The 23,548-nt window shown below is 37.1% G+C and overlaps 1 protein-coding gene across 3 annotated transcripts in view; it reads left to right on the plus strand.

Moving 5' to 3' along the window:
- Sntg1 (syntrophin gamma 1) overlaps nucleotides 1-23,548 on the plus strand; it is a 409,578-nt gene that overhangs the window by 227,511 nt on the left and 158,519 nt on the right. For 2 of the 3 annotated variants that reach the window (XM_041657058.1, XM_041657057.1), the window contains 2 exons: nucleotides 778-831; nucleotides 9,911-10,045. In XM_041657058.1, the coding sequence (XP_041512992.1) occupies nucleotides 805-831; nucleotides 9,911-10,045 (162 nt within the window). In that variant the 5' untranslated portion in view covers nucleotides 778-804. Of the gene's footprint in view, nucleotides 1-777; nucleotides 832-9,910; nucleotides 10,046-23,548 lie in introns of those variants that run through there. The other variant, XM_041657059.1, reaches the window with a different exon arrangement.

Below are 23,548 nucleotides of genomic sequence, written 5' to 3' on the forward strand. Positions count from 1 at the left end.
TTTTTAAGTAGTGGAGTGTTTTCTATTTTGAAGACTAAACATTTTTCTCTGAGATTTTCTTGTGTAATCATTATATTTAGCTGGACACTTTTATTTTATAATATAGAAATGCTTTTCTTTGTAAATGCTTAGTTTTCTTAACTTCAAAATATATTGGAAAGATAATGCTAAAATAAAAATTTTAAAACATTGTATGCATTTAAATCTGTCTTCATCGCATAGTTATACAGTCACCTCTATGTGAAAACGTTGAACATTTTTATTTTCAATTGTCTTATTATCATACAAACTGATGAGTAACTTACTTTATTGCATCTTAATTGTCTGAATAAAAACTTAAGTTCCAGAGATAATAATTCATGCATATAACATTTCAGTTACAAAGAGTAAAATTAATTCACCTTTCATTCAAGAATCAGATGAAAGGCAACGTTTAATTATACCTTTTGAAGTTCTCCCTCTCAAAGACTGAGGTTTCGAAATAAATGGCACAAATGAGGAAGGACCTGAGAAATGAGCCTAATCACACGGCCAAATATCCTCTAAGAAGACAGGTGGAGGGATTTGGAATTTCTCCATTGCACTACATGATTGGGAGTTGTTCAAACCTCGCCAAAGATTGAAGTGAACATTTTTAATGGCCTCCTTTTCCCTATGGTTTTGCTTCTTTTAGCTGGCTGTTTATACTTTTCCCACAGCAGTATTTGGGCTTCTTGTGCTATGTTCTGTGTTGCCCTCCATGCTGCCTGTAACAACTCACTCTTTCTGTCTTTGCAGAACGCATCCTTCAGAGTGCCACAGCACATGGATTTCAGAACTACCTGTGAGGAGGTAAGTCAAAGAAATTTCTACCTGTTGCAGATTTTAATCAGAAAACACTTGACCAGACTCTATAAACATGAAACTTTTCCTAGGGAAAAGACTCATTAACACCAGAATACAATTGATTAATTAATTTTATTTTATTTTATTTATTTTAAATTGTTTTTATTGAGCAATATAGTCCTCTCCTCTCCTCTCCTCTCCTCTCCTCTCCTCTCCTCTCCTCTCCTCTCCTCTCTTCTCCTCTCCTCTCCTCTACTATGATCCCCATGCTCCAAATTTACTCAGGAGATTTTGTCTTTTTCTACTTACATTTAGATTTCTGGATTTGTCTTTTTTTGGTGGCTGTTTTGTTCCCTGGTGTCTGTTTTCTCTCTTGATTTTCAGAGAGTGTGATACCTGTGCGTTGTCTAGTAGGAAATTAACTTTGGATTTGATCTCATTGAGGGCACTGGTTGATCTAAGTAAAACTCAGTTCTGGGTAATGGGAGCTGATAATTAGGAATGGGAATATGTTAAGGGGCCTGACGGGGTTCACAGGAGGTAGGAGAGCAGAGTGTTCAACCCAGATGTGCTTATTCAGTCTCTTTTGAACGGGGGAAGTGGACAGAAGTCATCCCAGAAGGTCTGCTATTGTGTTGTTAATTATAATGGGGGATTTAATTAGAGGAAAAGGAGACAGATGATCTACAGACAGCCCACCTGCTTCAATATCACTTGTGGCCTATGGGTTAGCAAGAGGTTGGGGCTAGGATAGAACAAGAGTTGGGGGAGGAAGGTTAGGAGTGGATGACCTGTAAGATGCACAAGAAATGTGGTGGTGGGGACCGCAGCTGGTGCCCTGCTCTAGAGCTAAGGATGAGAGTGGGACATTTGATTTGGAGGGGAAGGAGGATGGGTGAATGTCTTAAGTTGGTACCTGTTGCAATGGTTTGCTTTTCATGTGTGTTTCCAGTGACTTCTGGTGTTGGAGGGTGGGATAACTGGATGAGATGGGGAAAGAAAGATGAGAGGGGAAAATCTCTGTGATTCATTAAAAAATGAGTTCAGCAAGGAAAAGGAGAGTGTCTGAAAGGTTCTACTACAGACAGGGAAATGAGACTGAGGAGGTTGGATCTGGAGGAGAAGGAGAGGTATGGATATGCTGTCATCCTCTCTATGATTAATTGCTAATTTGTACCTTATCTCATTTAGATAGATGTTCATTCCTGCTTTTTTATTGTTGTTTATTTTTACCTTTTCCTGCTTGTTCTATTGTTTGTGTTCATACTATTTATTTTTAGTTGTGGAGTTGAGGGTTTTTTTTTTTTTTGCCTTTTCCTGTTGGTTGTGCTATGTTTGTTCACATCTGTCAGAGTGGGTGATGTCATGGTATGCATGTGATATTCTCTGCAGAGACTGGTCCTTGAGAGCTGTGCTACAGTTTAAGATGAGTTAACCGCTTGTTCATCCTGGCCTTCTGGCTAGCTGAGCCCCAAAATAACCACACAGAAACTGTATTCATTAAAACACTGTTTGGCCCATTAGCTCTAACTTCTTATTAGCTAACTCTTATATTAATTTAATCCATTTCTATTAATCAGTATATCACCACGTGGCTCTGGCTTACAGGGAAAATTCCCAGTGTCTATCTCTGGTGGCTCAATGGCTTCTTCCTAACTCTGCCTTCTTTTTCCCAGTAAGCCATTTAGTTTTCCCTGCCTACCTAAGTTCTGCCCTATCAACAGGTTAAGGCAGTTTCTTTGTTCATTAACCAATGAAAGCAACACATAGACAGAAGGACCTCCCTCACCATTTCCACTTTTCTGTTTAAACAAAAAGGAAAGGCTTTAACTTTAACATAGTAAAATTTCATATAACAAAACAAGTATCAAGCAAGAATTACAGTTACAATATTCTATTTACTTTATCTTTTATCATAACTAAAGAAAACTGTAACTATCTATTTTTTTGGTATAGACCAAAGAGTTGTATTGATGGGTCTATCTATGGTAGATCTGATTTATATTGTGGAAGCTACTCCACACTGATTATCATAGTGGCTGAACCAAGGAATTGGAGCAAACAGTACTACTACACACTATAAAGCCTGTGATCACAACAATGATTAGCTTAGCAAGATATCCCTAATGCTATAATAGACTGCTTATTTTGTAGATAATCATCAGCTACCTAATTGAATAAAAAGCTTGCTTGATAAAAGAAAATTCATGTCTTTTACCTAGCTAATTGCTCACAGCTGGAGTCGTTGTAGGTGCTAAGTATCTACTAAAGCAATTTTCCTAAACTTATGTAGTTTTGAATTATATTTGAAATATTTCTTAACCCCCCCCCAAAAAAATACATGCATTTTCAGTCCACATCAAAGGAAAAATTAAATAACGAAAAGAAAACAGGGGAATGCATCCATGAACTCTCAAGAATATAGTTATCTGAACAGACCAACAAAATATGACCACACCACTTGTCATGTCAACTGTCTTAGTCAGGGTTTCTACTGCTTCAATAAAACACCATGACCAAAAATAAGTTGGGAAGGAAAGGATTATTTCCTTACGTTTCCACATTGTCGTCCATCATTGAAGGAAGTCAGGATGGGAATTCAAACAGTGTAGAAACTGGGAGGCAGGAGCTGATGTAGAGACCATAGAGGAGTATTGCCTGCCTACAGGGTTGGCCTCATGGCTTGTTCAGTCTACTTTGTTTTACAATCAGGGCCAACAGCCTAGAAATCTCAAAATTGACTAGTCCCTTCCCAATCAATCAATAATTAAGAAAATGCCTTTAAGCCAGATTTTATGACGGAATTTTCCCAATTGAGATTTCATCCTTTCTGATAACTCTAGTTTGTATGTCAAGTTATCATAAGACTAGTCAGCCCATCAATAAGGTCTCATCCCTAAGAGAATAACTAGAGGTGGTCAATGGCTTTTGAGAGAGAGAGAGAGAGAATTAATTACTTCCGTGGGTGAGCTCACACATAGGTTGCCCAACCCTAAAGGGTTAGGTCTGAACACATAAAGCATGAGTGATGCTAATTAAATTCAATAGCTTTTATATGCAGAAGAGATAATGAATTTCAGAAGAAGTTGGGCAGAACTGAGGCAAGGTAGGGTTGGAAGTAGTTTAGGTACAGTGCTCATGTATGACATTGAAACATAAAATCTTAAATGTAAATAAATTTAGCTAAGTGTGATGGTGTATACTTGTACTATTACCACTCAGAAATTATGGGCAGGTGGATGTCTAAATCTGAGGCCAACAAATTTGCAATAGATTCCAGGACAGCCAGGGTTATACAGGGAAACCTTGTTTTGAAAAAAAAAAAAGCAAAAATTAGAAAACAAATTGCTTAACCTCTCACAGCAAGCTATGCAGTGGGAGAAGATCTTTAAGAATTATACAGATGATAGGTGGTGAATATCTAAAATATATGAACAACAACAACAACAAAACAATTGGACATAAGGAAAACAAAACCCAATTAAATGATGGGTACAGAAGTAAACCCAGAGTTCCCAGAAGATGAAACACAAATGCCTAACAAAGAAGTGGTCTGTGTTCTTGGTTTTCAGAGAATGATAATCAAAACTACTGTGAGATTTTGTCCTATACCAGTCAGAATGACCAAGATCAATAAAACCAATAGCAGTTCATGTGACAAGGATATGGGGAAAGGGGATCTTATTCTGTGCTTGTAAGAGTGCAAACTTGCACAGCCACTTTGGAAATCAATGTGACGATTCCTCAGAAAGTAAGGAATAGTTCTACCTCAAGACCCAGCTATATCACTCTTAGGCAAGTGCCCAAAATTATAAATCCTGCTTCCTCATCTATGTTAATTGATGCTTTAGTCATAATGGGCAAAAATTGGTAAAAGCCTAGATGTCCATAAAAAGATGAATGGGGTAATGAAAATGTGGTACATTTACACAGTGGAATACTAATCAGCTATTAAAGGTGAAATCATGATGTTTGCTGGTAGATTAATGGCTAGCAAAAAAATTATCCTGAGTAAGTTAACTCAGAAACAAAAGAGAAATATTACATGCATTCTCTTATATGTAGATTTTAGTTTTTGAACTATTGATATATATGTATATGATATATATATATATATACAATATATGTGTATATATATATGTATTACTACTGTGGTTAGGTATAAGTATAAAGTAAGAGACTAGCAGGAAATGGATGATTTTTTTAAGGACTGGTAGATAGAATATATGAATATATAATTTTGGAGAGAGTGGAAAAGGGGGATAGGAGTATGAGTATAAAATGGTGAGGGGAAAAGAGCATAAGAGAAGGAATATGAGCAGTAACATCTAACTCTCAGGGTCATTTGTGGAGTCATATGGAAATCAATGAGCTTCTTAAATTTGAGGTTCATTAAATACGTGTATAACTGAAAGAAATATAAATGGAGTCACAAAGTAATGGCAGAGTCAATGCCCCAACTAGGCATCTCACATCTCTGCCTTAAACATTACCACAACCTAGAGAGAAACTAGTTCCTGGACTGCCTGGGATATGAAAAAAATCCGCAGTGTCAGCATACCAAGACTTTTCTATCTGAGGGTTTGTGGAAAACAGACTCTCATGCACTTATCTGATAGATCCTTCTCTGTCCTCTCATGTTGTCATAGCTTGCTTTCTTTGTTCTTCACAGCTAGATATACCCATCCAAACCTTTCAGGAAATACAGGAATCACATATGAAGGACACATTCCATTTCAGTAAATGATAAAAATAGAGTCATCTTGACAACTCATAAGCAATAAATCTAAATAACTTGTCATAGATCATGAAAGTAGCATTTTTCTCAGACAACCCCCTTATTAGTGGGCTGTAACTTACAGCTGCAAAGAAAGAATCAGTCATTAATTATCTGTCTAGAGATGAAATCTTATAAAGGGTTTTAAAGGCATTATAATCTTAACCTACTGAGGAGTTTAAGAAAATACTGTAACATATACTTTGGAGCATATAGACATTTTGAACTAATATTCTGTGAACAGAAGTTGTACAATGCTGGGCTTTTTGTTGGACTCAGCGCGTGCCATGTTTGATGTGTCATAAAGTCTTTAGTTTAGGCCCATGGTGCTGTCAGTCTTTAGCATCAGCTCAGTTGGCACTCCCCAAGGCCTTGTGACACTTGTAGCATTTTAAATCTCAGAATGTACTTTCTGTCCTGCGTATAACTCTAGACGATAAAAAAGGAAACATAACTATTTCTCAGGGAAATGAGGTCAAATTACTTTCTTGTAGCACTGACCAGCAAGATCTTCTCTTCCTGTGGTGTTTCTGAACAAAAGCTGTATTAATTACTGTCCTAGGATAACAATCACACCAAGTAATGAAACTGTGTGCAGCAATTGGGTTGCTTTGCACTCTTAAATCTGGCTCAACAAATCAGACAGCTTGGCTATATATCCTTGTAAACTAGATTGCGTTTCTAGAAATAGTTTATCTTAAAAACCATAAGCAAGGCATCTAGTTTAATGTAAAGCTATTTTGAAGTTTTATATCAGCTGATAGTGTACATCTCTCCTGGCAGCTGGGGAAAATTCCACCAGTTTCTTGTCAACGTAAGCTGTGATGTAAAACATCTCCTAGGAGTAGCTCATAAACTTTAACTTTGTATCATTTTTTTATTTATTTTTAATCATCAGAATTCTATAAAAGCTAACATTATTGATATCAATTATGCAATACAGGTTAAGGAGGAATCATCTTCTAGACAATCCACAGATAAAAATGCCCAGTAGATTGTGATGTACTCATGAGTCAAACGCACTGTGATAAAGGGAAATTTGCAGCAGCACAGGTGAAGTTACAGACAAGAGCAGAAGATATTCCAAAGTCTGTAGCCTCGTGGCCTTTCCTAATGAGACTTTCCCATCAGAAAGTTTTCCTCCTGACACCTTGAATATTAATTACCATCTGCTGTTAATAATGCACGGCCCATGGCAAAATATGTCAGGATTGGTTTATATATAATTCAGTTGTTGGCCAAAGGGATCCCATGGAAACCCCTAACAACTTGGGCTGTTGACAAGGCTGTTAGTTGCTCTCCACCAACTGAGAGTAAGGCTCTATTGTTGAAGAGGATATTTATATTTCTTCTTGAACATAGAGAAGAGTAGTTGAGCTGGGGCTTAACTATAGCCTTCATCTCTGCTGACCAATATTTATTGAACTGTAAGGTACTCTGCATACTAACAGAGGAGAAAGCTAATCATCATCCCACCTACAAACCTTTCAGTCTATGATAGCAACCTGTTTGTAGGCTAAAGTCATACACATGTGGGTGTAACTAACTACTCTCAGTTTGGGTTTAAAGCCCATTCCGCAAGATGAAGCCCATAAACAACGTTCTTGGATTGTTTAGAACCTGAGACTAGATGGTCCATGACCTAGGCAAAACCAAGTACTGCTGAAGTAAGTTAACAATAAAATGACTTCTTAGTGATATCCTACTACACCTGTAGATCAGAGCTTCACTCAGCCATCATCGTAAAAGATTTCTCTTGTAGTAAATGGGAACTCTTGCAGAGACCCACAACAAGACAATATGCAGAGAGTGCAAGCATTTAAGACACTGGTTCCTGAACTGAATTCTTTTCTTCCCAAGGATCAGGGGGCTATGTGGAAAGGGAGGTGAAAGATTGTAAGAATTAAAGCAGCTAGATGACTTCCAGGAAAGAGTGATTTCCAGACATAGGGGACTAATGTACATATGACTTCACAGAAACTTTGTCAGAATGTACAGTTCCTGCACAGATTTATCCTAATTTTGTCCCAGAGTCGAAAAGGGGAATTAGGCACGAGCTCCCAATCCTAAGAAGGTATCTCCAATTTGCAACTCTTAGAAAAGGAAAATAAATTTTCCATTATGGAGTCTCAAAGGACATATAAATCACACTTTGGGGTTGGTCCTGTGCTCAATAGTAATTGATCAATAAAAAACAACTCAATGTTACTTTTGTAGGTTTTACTTGCTTTCTTTTTTAAACCTCATATTGCTTCATTTGGGCTTTTGAAAATCTTACTTGTACTTTGTGTATTATGGTTTTAGCTTCTATGTTTTTATGTGTTTTGTTTGTGTATGATTTTATGGTTATGTCTCTCTGTGTATGATTCTTTTTAAATTGTCTTTTTTTTTATTTTCTTCCTAAAGAGAGAGAAAAATATTATATGGAGGTGTAGAGTTGGACAGCTGGGGAGATGGGAAAGATCTTGGAAGAAATGCAGTAGGGGAAACTGTAATCAAAATATACCCTGTGATAAACATTTATTTTCAATATTAATAGTGGGGTTTATTACCCAGAATACTGATTTCCATTCAAAGGAAAAACAAGAGGATTGTGAAACTCAGGCAAACAAAAATCAATTCCATATCAAATATATACATAGTCTGAGGTGTTTCTGGCATTCTGATCCTGGGTTTCTTTGTGAGACTTACTGAAGACTTGATTCTAACATATAACAGGACACTTTGCTTTGCATATACTATCACATCAAATGAAGCCAATGCACGCTGACAGAAAATTTTAGCTCATATTCCCTGCTACTAATTGTTATGAGCTTTAGTGTTTTTACTGTACCTACAAAGTTCTGCTCCTATGGAAATATAGTGGTTCTATTTAAAAAAAACAAATCACTTTAATATTTTATACTATCCTTACATAGTTTATAAATATGAAATTAATACACCTTTGAATTTTGTGTATCATGATGGTTGATTTGAAAAATTATCATCTGAGTTGCTGATTTCAGTTGCAAAAATTATTGAATGAAATTCATCTTGGGATTAGGATAAAAATTTCAAAATTTTCAACAGTTTTTGAAAAGCCTACAAATGTTTTTTGGTCCCTTTTCCCTGTGGTGTTCTTAGAATTGGTTGCTATAAATATCAATGAACTCTAAAAAAGCTTTGAAATTGCTCTATGTCCCGAATATTAAATATCCAGATTTAATTCTTTGTACAAAAATAAACAAATCCATCTGTTCACCATGACCCACACAAATAGTAATATTGGATGTTAAGTATATTGTATTTTTATAAACACTATAAGACATTCTTGGGATACAGACCAGCTAATGTCCATGTATATAATCTTATTCCAGATCAAACTTGGTATTATTTATTTAACTACATACTCTCATTAAATAAGATGAATACACATCCCTAGATACTAATTCATTGAGCCAAGTATGACCAGTAATTATTAAAAAAAAACAGCTTTTGAAGTAATCTTTGTTCTTATTGTCTTCTTGATTCACAATCAGATGAGAAAGGACAAATTTAAAAGTATTCAATCTGTTCACACAATTCCAAAAAATGTGTCAAGCAAATACACAAGCTTTAAATAAATTTTTTAGTTTATAGTAAATCTGTCTATAAATATTTCCATTCATTCATATAGTTTTCAAACCCTCATCTTCACTTCTTTATAGATTCAAAAATATTTGTGGGTGTGCTCACAACTAAAGGTGATAACATAGTAGAAATCTAAGAAAACCTAAGCATGTTTTTTTTTCAATTTTGAATTTCATATCTAAGACAGAAGGTGACTTAATGCTCACTAACTCAAGAATGAGTCATAGAGACCAGATTTGCAGGATTGTTCTTTCTTATCTTTCTTTTTGGAGTAATCAGAGTTACTTGAAATTTATTAGGCACTTGTGCATGGTCCAGAATATTCGTACACAAACTATGACTTACAAACATTAAAATGTTGAACTCTACGCAATGTAAAAGCGATCTCAATGTACCTATTACTTTCATATTTTAACTCTTAATATTTCTATCATTTCTCAGTGTAATGAAGCACGTTTGATGCAGTCTTTCCTCCTGTGTCTCAGTGTGGTCTCTCTAGCATAGCCCCAGTTATCTATACTTCCACATTGCTCGAAGTTATTATCCATTCATTAGCACGTCTGTAAAGTCATGTGTGGGTAACCTAAAGCATTTCCCTTACCTCAAAAATGTTACCCATCACACTTTGCTGCCAGTAGTTCTGAGAATCATAACCCATGAATTGAGCATTTTTCTCTTTCTTGTTCTTTTTATCTAAAGTCGAAGACAGGGGTTTGCTTGCTACAAGATGGTAATCAGGAACCTTTTAAAGTCCGGCTGCATCTTGCCAGAGATCTGCTGATGCTACAGGAGCAAGACGTTCTGTGTGTGTCTGGTGAGCCTTTCTATTCTGGTGTAAGTACCTCTCCCTTTGGCATTTTTGCTTGTGCTTTTTGATGATGAAAATGCTTCTTCAAAGAGAATGTTGAATAATTTCTCTCACTTTGGAACCAGTCAATGGTCCTGTAGGTAATTTGTGTTCACACTGCTCAGTGAGCTATGTCCCTGTTTAAGGACATTAATTATGCCACAACACACTGTAGAGCCTTCTTTCTTTGTCTCCTCAGTCCTTGCTTCATATGGCAGGGAATGCAATCTGATTATGAAAGAGTGCAGGTAGTTTTCAAATATGCATCCTAATGCCCTTGGTCCTGAGCTTATCATGATAATACCACTCAAGATTGGTACTGAATGTGATGGTAGAAATCACTTCCCAGTGCCTTTGAAGAGATTCAAGGCACTGCTCACTGAATTCAATTGAATTGTTTCTCCCTTGACTGTAAATGTAATTCACAACTTACCAACCAGAAGGCATTTAAAGATGAATTTGACATGTGTATAATATCTATCCTGAAAACTTCAGAACATGACAAATAAAAATAATTGAAAAAACAGGGTAATGGAAGAAAATAACAGTGATCAGCATGAATTAAAGACTGCATATTGATCTGATATCATATTCTCCCAAATATTTCAAAGCAGATTAAGACAGCTTGTAGTGTAAAAGTGATACTTGGGTGGTATTTGTCAGTTTAGTGACATTACCACCCCTCCAGGTAGAATCATCCTTGTGGGGCCCCCTCATCTTTTAGGAAACTACAATGGTTTTTATTTAGAATGGTCATAGTTCACCTCAGGATGATTATCCTCACAAAAATAACTTAAACTTCCTTATTTTTGACAAATTTTTGAAAAATACACACCAGAGAGAACATACATCTTCAATAGTTAGTGGCTAGAAAATAGAATCTCTAAATTTAGAATAATTAAACTTGATCTTTATCTTTTGTCTTACATGAAAACCAATTCCAGGGAGATTCAAACACTCAATGTGACAACTGAAACTCAAAAAAGTGGCAAAAGAAAATGTAGGGAATATGAAAAAAAAGCACTATAAACTTAAGTAAGAATTTTCTAAATAGTATTCAATCAAGTCAGAAAACAAGGTCAACAACAGACAAATGAGATGAGAAATAGAAGGGCTTCCTCCATCAACTGTTGATATGTTTTTCTTCCACCAAAAACTCCGGGAGACCCTGAGGAGCAGGAGTTGTGCTACCAATCATCCAGAGATACTCAGTCACCCAGCAAGGAGCTCTCTTAAGAGTGTTCTATGGGATTTACTGTGAGGAATGAATTTTTTTCACAGAAAGGTTTGCACTGGAAAGTTGAAAATCTCATTAATTTGAAGTTATGAGGAGCCAGTTTGGTTATAGGGCTACAGATCTTTTCTCAGCCACTTCTGTTAATATTTAGCCCAAAACAGATTTGAGCCCACAGCCATGGCTGTGGTAAGAAATATGAATGTGCTCATTCAGAGGAAGAAGTCATGGGTGTTTATAAAGCAGGCAATAAAGAGTGGTTTCTTCACCATATTTGTACAGACATGAGTGAAACAAGTACAGTCAAGTAAAGAAAGTGGGTAAGATAATGAAGAGAGGGGGACAAGGTTTCTCTGAACTCTGTGTGGTCACAATAGAATGTAATTCTCATTTCAGAACTTGATGTGGATACGGAACAAGGTGAAGGGGACTGTTGACACAGGAACACTAAAGTCACTGTGCAATACGTGAAAGAGGGTGGGCCCTAAGATCACCAAGAATAGTTCCATGGAAACCTGAGGATGCTTAAATCCCTTCTATAAAACTAAAGAATACAATAATTATCTACCAGATACTTCAAATTCAGAGTTTAATAGAAACTCTCCTTTTATTTTGAATTTGCTTCTTTCTCAGGACTGACACAGCTGTTGCTAGGCAGCAGCGGGAGCCACAGTTCTGTCAGTCAAGCAATGCATAGGGATGAAGGGCCCTTCTTTTCCAGTCTCCCTTCCTATTAGACTGTGTATTAAATAAGCTTTTGACAATTGTGTTTTCAAATAGATTACATCATCCAGCTACAGCCTTATCTAAAATGCGGAGACCTCAGCATTTTCCTGTGAATCACAGAGTTCCTCTGCATGCTATAAATCATCTCTCGTGATTTCAAAACAGCAGGCATGCTGCAAATGAATATTTAAGTAATTCTTTTGCCTTCCTCTCTAATGAATAAAAACATCATTATGTCCAATATATGTATAAATGTTTTTTTCAAGTATTCTTGAAATCTGTGGCTAATTGAATATGTGACGACGGGAGGCTGACTGTATACTGAACTACCACAGATCAAAGCATTAGATACACAGAATACTTGCAATCTCAGTTGAAACATTTTAATGTATACGTTAGATAATAGTGGTAAAATTTACAAAGAATAGGAATATCAGTGAGATATAAACCATACACATGAATATTCGCTGCATTTACAATAAATGTGTTCTAACATTCAGGGGTACTGAAATGTTCTCAGAAAGGGCCGTGCAAATGAAATATTGCTATAAAGTCTTATAAAGAGAAAGAAAACAAACAACCGCAAAGAACTAGCTTGTTAATTTTGAATTAGGATTATTACAGCATCTATGATTCTTTCTCACAGTACATCTGTGAGTTCCATTTGTTTTCCAAGCATCTCCTAATATCCTCCTAATATCAGTTCATTGTATTCATGATAGTTTGCTCCCATACAGAGACTCACTGCCATCATGGACATCTCAAATATGCTCCAAGAAAATCTGTTTTCATTTTTTTCCAAGAGCCTAAGGATGCTAGCAAGCCAAATATTTTCTTCTTTTCTAATTTTCCTTTTTACCATAACTTCTTTTTTTTTATTGAGAAAAGGAGAAAAAAAAACAAGTTTCCACCTCCTCCCAGCCTCCCATTTCCCTCCCCCTCCTCCCACCCTTCTCCCCCTCCTCCCACCCTTCTCCCCCTCCTCCCACTCCTCACCCTCTCCCTCTCCAGTCCAAAGAGCAGTCTGGGTTCCCTGCCCTGTGGTAAGTCCTAGGTCCTCCCCACTCCGTCCATATCTAGGAAGGTGAACATCCAAACTGGCTAGGCTCCCACAAAGCCAGCACATTAAGTAGGATCAAAACCCCGTGCCATTGTTCTTGGCTTCTTATCAGCCCTCATTGTTCGCCATGTTCAGAGAGTCCGGTTTTATCCCATGCTTTTTCAGTCACAGTCCCGCTGGCCTTGGTGAGCTCCCAGTAGATCAGCTCCACTGTCTCAGTGGGTGGATGCACCCCTCCTGGTCCCGACTTCTTTGCTCATGTTCTCCCTCCTTCTGCTCCTCATTGGGACCTAGGGAGCTCAGTCCAGTGCTCCAGTGTGGGTCTCTGTCTCTATCTCCATCCATCACCAGATGAAGATTCTATGATGATATGCAAGATATTCGTCAGTATTGCTCTAGGATAGGGTCATTTCAGGTTCCCTATCCTCAGCTGCCCAAGGATCTAACTGGGAACCTCAGCTTGGGCACCTGGGAGCCCCTCTAGGATCAAGTCTCTTGCCCACCCTAAAGTGGCTCCCTTAACTAAGAATTGTGGTTCCGTGCTCCCCTATCCAACCTTCCTTTATCCCAGTCCTCCTGTTTCCCCAAGTCCCCCCTCCTTCCCTTCTACCTTTTCTCTCCCCATCTCCCCTTACTCCCATCCCACCCCACCCCCAAGATCCCAATTTTCTCTCTGGCAATTTTGTCTACTTCCCTTAGCCAAGAGGATAACTATATGTTTTTCCTTGGGTTCACCTTCTTACTTAGCTTCTTTAGGTTCACCTATTGTAGACTCCGTGACCCTTATTTATGGCTAAAAACCAATTATGAGTGAGTACATCCCATGTTCATCTTTTTGGGTCTGGGATACCTTACTCAGGATAGTGTTTTATATTTCCATCCATTTGCATGCAAAATTCGAGAAGACACTGTCACTAAGACACAAAGGCAACCTACTGACTGGGAGAAGATCTTCCCCAACCCTGCAACAGACAAAGGTCTGATCTCCAAAATATATAGAGAACTCAAGAAACTAGACTTTAAAATGCTAATTAACCAAATTAAAAAATGGGGCACTGAACTGAACAGAGAATTCTCAACAGAAGTTCAAATGGCCAAAAGACACTTAAGGTCGTGCTCAACTTCCTTAGCAATCAAGGAAATGCAAATCAAAACAACTTTGAGATATCATCTTACACCTGTCAGAATGGCTAAAATAAAAAACACCAAGGATAGCCTTTGCTGGAGAGGCTGTGGAGGAAGGGATACCCTCATCCATTGCTGGTGGGAATGCAAACTTGTGCAACCACTGTGGAAGTCAGTGTTTCGGTTTCTCAGGAAATTCGGGATCAACCTACCCCTGGACCCAGCCATACCGGGAATATACCCAAGAGATGCTCTATCATATGACAAAAGCATTTGTTCAACTATGTTCATAGCAGTATTATTTGTAATAGCCAGAACCTGGAAACAACCTAGATGTCCTTCAATGGAAGAATGGATGAAGAAAGTATGGAATATATACACACTAGAGTACTATGCTGCGGTAAAAAACAATGACTTCTCGAATTTTACTATAACTTCTTAAAAAATATTTTTAGGTTATTATATAATGACATCATTCTTCCCCCTCTCTTTTCTCCCTCTCTTTGACTGGACTTTGGGAGCTCAGTCCAGTGCTCTACTGTGTTTCTCTGCATCTGCTTCCATCATTTGTTGGATGAAGGTTCTATGATGACATTTAAGGTAGTCATCAATCTGATTACAGGGCAAGACCAGTTCTAACATTCTCTTCATAATTGTTTAGGGTTTTAGCTGGGGTCATCCTTGTGGATTCCTGGGAATTTCTCTAGTACCAGATCTCTTACTAGCCCCATAATGGCTCCCTCAATCAAAATATCAAACTTTCCTTGTTCTCTCTCTCTGTCATTTCCCTGTCTCCACCATCCTGATTCCTCCAGTTCTCCTTCCACCTTCCCTTCTACTCTTGTGCGCCCCTTCTGCACTCGCTCTTCTCCCCACCCCCATGCTCCCAATTTTCTCAGGAGATCTGATCTATTTCCCCTTCCCAGGGGATCCATACATTTTTCTTAGGGTTCTCTATGTTACTTAGCTTCTCTGGGTTCTTGGACTCTGGCTTGGATATCCTTTGCTTTATGTCTAATATCCACTTATGAGTGAGTATATATTGTGCTTGTCTTTCTGTTTATGAATTACCTTGTTCAGGATGTTTTTTTTCTAGTTCCATCTATTTGCATGCAGTTTTTCAAGATGTTGTTTTTTTACCACTGAGTAGTACTCCATTGTGTAAATGTATCACATTTTCTTTATCCATTCTTCAGTTGAGGGGCATATAAGTTGTTTCCAGGTTCTGGCTATTATGAATAATGCCGCTATGAAAATAGTTGAGCAAATGTCCTTGTGGTGTGAGTATGCATCCTTTGAGTTTATGCCCAAGAGTGGTATTGCTGGGTCTTGAGGTAGGTTGATTTCCAATTTTCTGAGAAATTGCCATACTAATTTCCAGAGGGTCTGTTCAAGTTTGCACTCCCACCTGCATACTCCACATCCTTCTCAGCGTAGCTATCATTGTTGTTATTTATCTCAGCTATCCTGACTGATGTAAGATGGTCATTTCGATTTACCTTTCCCTGATGGCTAAGGATCTTGAAGAGTTCCTTAAATGTCTTCTGGACATTTGAGATTCTTCTTTTGAGAATTCTCTGATTAGATCTGTACCCATTTTTTAATTGGATTATTTGATATTTTGATGTCTAGTTTCTTGATATCTATATCTATATATCTATCTATCTATCTATCTATCTATCTATCTATCTATCTATCTATCTAATCTGTCTGATGTGGGGTGGGCGAAGATTTTTACCATTCAGTTGGCAGCCTTTTTGTTTAACTGACTGTGCCTTTTGTTTTACAGAGCTTCTCAGTTTCCTAAGGTCCTGTTTATTTATTGTTGCTCTCAGTGTATGTACTACTGGTGTTACATTTAGGAAGTGGTCTCCTGTGCCCATGTGTTCAAAGCTACTTCCCACCTTCTCTTCTGTGAGGTTCAGTGTAGCTGGATTTATATTGATGTCTTTGATCCATTTGGATTTGAGTTTTGTGCATGGATCTATTTGCATTCTTTTACATGCTGACATGCCGTTAAGTTATCACCATTTGTTGAAGATCCTTTCTTTTATTTGTATAATTTTAGATTCTTTGTCAAAAATCAGGTGTTCATAGGTGTTTGGATAAATATCAGGGTCTTTGATTTGGTCCTATTGGTCCACTTTTCTGTTTTAATGCCAATACCAAGCTGTTTTCATTCCTGTACAGCTATAATAGAGCTTGTATTTCCAGAAATCCCTTGGTTTATGCTATCTTCATTGCCTCTATTTCTGTTTTCAAACCTTGAACTGTTTTCTTCACCTCTTTGTTTTTTTTTCTTCTTGGTTTTCCTGGGTTTCTTAAGGAGACTTAATGATTTCTTCCAATATTTTGTTTGTTTTTTTCCTCCATTTGTAAAGGGAGTTTTTGTTTCCTCTGTAAGTGTCTCTATTATCTTCATAAAGTTATATTTGAGGAGATTTTCTTATGCTTCTTCTGGGTTAGAATGATCAGGTCTTCCTGTTATATGACCACTGGGTTCTGTTGTTACCATGTTGCCTTTTAGGTTGTTGAATGAATTCTTGCATTGGTGCCTACCCAACTCTTCCTGCAATTGTTGTCGGCAGTGTCTTTGCCTCTTGGTTCATCCATTGCTTTGGTGTTGGTGTCACAGGGATCCTCTCTTGGACCAGTTGTTGCAGTTGTTGTCTGTATCTTAGGCAACCACTCTTGGTCCACTCTGTGAGATTGCTTACAGTGTCTCTGGAAATCATTTATTTCTCTGGGGATGGGTGGGTGAAGTGAGACTTGCAGGTTCAGGGTCTGATTGATGGAGGGTTTTGGCTGGCTACCCTTATACTAAGGCTCTAGACTGGGCTGTTTAACTGGGGAGATGGTCACTCACTTCTTGGTCCACTCTGCAGTAACAGTCCATGCATAGGAGATCCTCTAGGATCATGGGAGATGGGTAGGTTTGGGGCAGAGTGGGACTTATAGTTTACAGGGGGAGGGGCCCAGAGCTTTGCCAAGTACCTAAGGTCTAGAGATTGGGTATCCAGCTGGGTGGCTGATCTATTGACATGGATATAAATCTTTGGATATGTGTCCAAGGCTGGTATAGTCATTAGCATCGTAGACACTATTTTGTTTTTCTAGGGAATGAATACACTGTTTTCACAGTGACTGTGCCTATTTTCATTCCCACCAACAGTGCCTAAGGGTTCCCCTTTCTCCACATCTCCACCAGCACTGTCGTGTTTGTTTTTCTTGTTCTTACCATTAAGACAGGGAAAAGAAGCCCTGAAACACCTGATGTCAGTGTCCTTAAACATACATTTTTAATCCATTTGCATTTTTGGAACATGTTGTTCTGTTCACAGTCCACATTTTAAATGGGTTTCTTGGCATTTGTTTTTATATTTTAGTTTCTTTTGTATTTTAGGCTTCAGATGTATAGCTGGAAGATATTTTGTTTCTTTTCTTTGACCTGATTATTCAAGTGATTAAAAGTTTTCCTCACGGTACAGAAAACTTTTAATTTTATGAATCGCCACTGTCAATTCTTTACTTGGCAGCCAGAGTCTTGTACAGAAAACCCATACTTGATCCTATATCCAGAGTGGGTATTTATTATCATTATCATTATTACTATTATTGTTACTATTCTTATTTTATATGCTTTCATTTATGAATTTCTAATTTTGTGGCCAAACATTGAGATCTCCTGTACATCTGGAATTTATTTTGCCTCCGAGTCAAGTTTCATTTTTCTACATGTTGATATCCAGTTTTTCTGACATATTTTTTAAAGATGCTGACTTTTCTTCAGTGTGTGTTTTGATTTCTTTGTTAAAATATGACAGCTGTAGGTATCTGGACCTCTTTCTGGGTCCTTAATTCTATTCCATTGATAATTATACCTATTTCTCTATGGGCTCTATGCTATTTTAGTAGTATAGCTTGAAACAATATATGCTGATAATTCCTCTAATATCCATGGCTTAACTAGCCCCAGATAGTTGGCCAGCTTTCTGCTACCAGACATGATTTCCCTTATGTTCAGCAGGAGGATCTAAGCTTAAGAAGACAGCTGTAGCTACCATCAAACTGGTGTCACACTTAAGTAATATTATTAGTTGTTTCTCTCCTTTAGAAACTAGAATAGCATCTTCTTGTACCATAAAAGTTATTCCTCAGCTAAAAGGCTTTCCGGTCAAATCTAGCTCAGATATTGAGTGCTACATTTGAAGGGCCTGATGTCTTCAGCTGTCAGAACTTTCCTTCAGCCCCTAGGAGACAATCAAGGCTAACAGCACTAACCTGTATTGTTTGAGAAGTCTCATGGACTTCTCTGACCAGAAACTTGAAATCACATTTCTTATGCCTGCTATTTGGGATTTTGTTAGATAGTCTATGTCTTTTTGGAAGGAACAGTGTCATCTCGAGTGGCATACTTCATTTACACTCTATATGTAAATGTGTTTACATATATATATTTATATGCAGTTTGTATAATTTAGGTAAAGAAATACAATACGATTATGGCCATCCTAAATGTTCTTTTCACTCTTTCTGCCTTCTTCTATATTAATATCTCTATCCCCTTCTCAACTAAAGACATTCATTTCCCCCTTCACCATCATATGACTTTCATCCTGCTTTTTTCTTTTGGTTCTTCCCTGGCCCAGTGTGTCCCTGTTTTTAAAGTTATACAAAGTTATATATTCACTTTTGAAGATTTTGGACTAGTGATATCAATGAGAGAAAACATGCAGTATTAGTTTTTCTGGGATTGGGTTTACTCAATCAATATAATAATTTCTAGTTATAAACATTTACCAACAAATTGTATGCTTTTATTTTTTCTTTGCAGCTTTATAGTGTTATATAGCACACATGAGTTTTGTATCTATATTTTCAGTTTAAAGATATTTATTTAGGTTGATTACATTTCCTGGCTATTGTGAATGTAGTGGTAATGAACAGAGCCAAGCAAGTATTTGTGGAGTATGATGTTAAGTCTAGCATTCTTGTTGTTTAAGGCTGTTTTGTCTGTCCTGAAACTATTTTGCTTCTGCATGAGGTTAAAGACCATTTTTTAATTTTTTTCTGAAGAATTTCATTGGAATTTTTGGTGAATTTGCCTTGAATCAGATTATTCTATATTGTATGGCACCCTTCAAAATATGAATCATACAAATCCATGAGCATGCGGGGGATGTGCTGTTCCTTCCTCAGGTATCTGTTCAGTATTTCTTCCTTCATTGTTTTAAAATATTCACCTCAGAAGTCTTTCACTTCTTTGGCAAGATTATTTCAAGTATTTACCTCCTTAGGTTATCATGATTGGGATTATTTCCTTGAATTCTTTCTCTGTGGATTTAGCATTGGCCTACAAGAAGGTTACAGATTATTGTATGTTAATTATATTGTATATTCTGTCCTGCTACTTTGGTAAATGTGTTTATCAACTTTACCATAATTCTGCTAGACTCTTTTGGGTATGTTATGCATGAGGCTTACAACAACTAAAATGATCTAAAAATGAATAAAAGGCTTGGAAGATTTGCAGTTTCTGACTTTAAAAAACTTTCTGTGGTTAGACTGGCACCAGCTGTGCTGGTTTTCTGACAGGTGTACACCTGTGAAGGAAGGGGAGTCGGGAAATAAAATCCCACTGGCAATCAGTTGCTTTTCACTGAGAACACCATGACTAACAGGGAAATAACCATTTCCTCCTCAAATGATGTTGGAACAACTTGATAGACACATATAAGTTAATAAGCTTGGATACCTGCTTCAAATTACATAAAAATGTTATTCAAATTAAATAAAATTTAAGTGTAAGAAAAAGACTATGCAACTGTAGACAAATCTTAGCCATAGAAAAAAAAATTGTTAAATTGCCCATCATCAAAATTAATAATATTTTTCTTCAGAGAACACTGCAAATTAAAAGAAAAGATGGGACACATAGTGAATAAACACTGTTTCTCCACCATGTGACTATCTATTGTATAGAATACATAAGGAACTATTATAACTGGGTAATACAATTTGTAACCGGAAATTAGTCAAAGAATTTCAATGGTTATTTTTCAATAGAAATTATATAGGAAACCAGTTAGTAAGTGAGAAGATGTGATCTTAGAAACATCATCTAAAGACAAGGGAGATGCTGCTTTACCCCACTGAAACAGCTTCAATTAGAACAATAGGCAACAACAGGGACAAGGAGGCTGTTTGAAGCTGTTTGAATACTGGGAAGGGAAGGCTAGCATCTCACTGCCTTTGGAAGCAGTTTGGTTCCTCAAACATACACTTTGGTTTTAGCAAAGAGAAATAAGACACATGTCTAAGCAAAATTTCATACTCACACCCACAGCCTGACATTCATGCGAATCAAAGAGGAGAAACAAATCACGTGTAGGCCTTCCGTGGAAGAATGCGCACATAACCAATGGTACAACTGCAGTAGATTGGGAATTTCATAAGGAAAGTACAAGTAGATTCTCAGTACTAACCCTTCTTCAGTAGGCGGATGCCTCATTCCTTCTGAAAATATGCTACATGGACTATGTCTGACACTCATCCTTCTGTTCCAACTACAAGGGTTTCCTTTCCCCAGCCAGGCTCAGAGCGACAGCATGTCTCTAAGCAGAAAAGACCACTCATCCGAGTCTTACATGAGTGAGCTTCCCTATACCATAAGAAAAATATTCCTTAAATATGCTGGCCTCATAACTAATGGAGCATTATAAGAACTGTAACTCTGTATGAGGACTTCCTTTCTCTGGGGCAGCCTGAATTCACTGCAGTCTTTCCTGCAACCTCTGCCTAGCATTTCCACATCACGGTAAAGACCGCCTTTAAAACTTGTGTCTCTGTTCTGATTTTATGCATGCCTAATTTGTATGTCTTATCACCAGGCCAAGATTTCCTGATGCACTGTAGCACATGCATGCAGCAGACCATTATTTAAAAGGAATGAAACATTGATGCATTGATTCATAATAAAAAGGCAAAAGGAATCGCTACTTAATTACTGTGAGGGCCCAGTGTGCAGGTTTAGAGAGACCACAATCAGAAGGATGGGTACCGATTTATACAGTGGGGATGGTTTATTTTAGAAAAATTAAACCTATTCCTTAGAAATAGAGTGTGCAGTGCTGTGAGACACACAGACGTAGGAACATGGACATTTGAAGTAATTACATAATATTCTGACATTGCCGTTCAAGTTTGGACCCCCTTCCTTAACTTCCTAAATGTTATGGTAAATAAGCAAATTTGCTTATCTGTGCTCTAAAGTTTTGTGGCTTCTACAAATGCATGGAGTTATGTAGCCACTACCGCAAAGCCACGAAACCAGTCTTTGTCACTGTGTTTGTTTGCCTGCCAGCCCCACAGGATTGTCTTGTTAGAATGTCAAAGTATGCCTTCCATTCAGCCTGACGCATCTTACTCGCCTGCATGAATTTCAGGTCCCACTTTTTCATTCTAAGACTACCTTTTATTTATTTATTTTGTATTGATTTCTTTTATTGAGCTCTACAATTTTCTCTGCTCCCCTCCCTGTCTCTTCCTTTCCCGCTTCAGTCCTCCCCCAAGGTCCCCATACTCCCAGTTTACTCAGGAGGTCTTGTCTTTTACTTCTTCCCATGTAGATTAGATCCATGTATGTCTCTCTTAGGATTCTCATTGTTGTCTAAGTTCTCTGGGATTTAAAACCCAGTTTGACAGTGCATGAAGAAAATAAGCCATGAATTTGTATTGGAGGGTTTGGAAGGAGGAAAGGGAAGGGAAAATGTCATTATAATCTCAAAAGAATTTTAAAAGAAAAGAAGTTTGAAGTATATAGCACAGCGGAGAGGAAGGTATGGGAGCTTCCTGTTTTCTTCCTACTCCTTGACTTCTTTATCTCTTGAAAGAGTGGGAAATCATTTTGCATAAAGGACCTGCACTGAGAAGCCATTCCATACCTGTTATCAGCTCCTCAGCACTCCTGGCCTTTAGCATGAAAACCATTTCACTGCCAAGCAGTTTCCTCCTATTCACCAATTTACTTCTTGCATATTTGGCAATAATAAATATAACAGCTACAACTCTAATTCCTTATGGATTAGAGGTCTATTTAAGTTGTTTTTTTATCACCTTAATTTAAATTTGGCAAGTGATATCTATCAAAAAATGTTTATTTCTTTTAGAGTTTCCAATTTTGTGAAGTACTGGTTTTTGATTTATGACCTAATTAATTTTTGAATTTCCTTTGTGTTTGTTGGCATATTCCCCTTCTTGTTTCTGATTTTGTTAATTTGTTAATCTTTCTCTTTTATTTAGTTTGGATATGGATTTATCTATTATGTATATTTTCTGGAAGAACCAATTTTCTGTTTCTATACATTGTTCTCTTTCTGTTTGATTGATTTCAGACTCCATTTTGATTATTTATTGCCTTCTACTCATCTTTATGTGTTTACTTTTTTGTTATGGATCTTTCAACTGTCCTGTTAATTTGTTAGTATGAAATCTCTGAAATTTATTTATGAAGACAATTAGTGCTATTAAATTTCCTCTTAGTACCACTTTCATAGGGTCCAATAAGTTTGGGTATATGTATATTAATCTTCCTGGTATTTCAGATAGTCTTTATTTTTTTATTTCTGTCTTGACCCAATTTTAATTCAGTAGATTGTTCAGTTTCCATGAATTTGCAGGATTTCTGGTTTTTATTATTATTATTATTTTTTTTTGATATAAAATTTAATCATTGGTCTGAAAGGAAAAGAAAGATTACTCCATTTTTTTGTATGTATTGAGACTTGTTTTAAGGATTAACTCTTAATAAATGCTACAAAAAGTACATTTTAAAAAATGTTTTCTTATTTATAAAATGTTTTGGCTTTTATTTTTAAATATTCATTCACATAGTCCTTAAGGAAAAGAGAGAAAGTATTGATGTAGAAGTAACAGAACCATGTTTGCATTTGAGAAATGAGATGTCAGGTAAATGAGTTGGAAATATTTGGAGATATAGGTACAATATCACATCTCTCTTACATGCAAGAGAGAGGGCAGGTGGTCAGAGATGACTGGTATAAATGATTAAGGATATAGATACAGCTTCCTACCCTGCAACTTTCTTCCAGAAAACTGTGCTGCAAAAACTGTTTCCTTAAATCCCCCAAAATTAATTTTTCCTATTGAAAATTTCAGAATATGTTCAGGTATGATCCATGTGCTTACACCAAGGTCCCTGAATTGGTAGTTTTATTTTATTTATTTATTTTGGTTTTTTGAGACGGGGTTTCTCTGTGGCTTTGGAGCCTGTCCTGGAACTAGCTCTGTAGACCAGGCTGGTCTCGAACTCACAGAGATCCGCCT

The sequence above is a fragment of the Microtus oregoni genome, unplaced genomic scaffold (assembly GCF_018167655.1).
Source record: "Microtus oregoni isolate MIOR12 unplaced genomic scaffold, Mior012 000008F_ref0000371, whole genome shotgun sequence".
Classification (NCBI taxonomy): Eukaryota; Metazoa; Chordata; class Mammalia; order Rodentia; family Cricetidae; genus Microtus; species Microtus oregoni.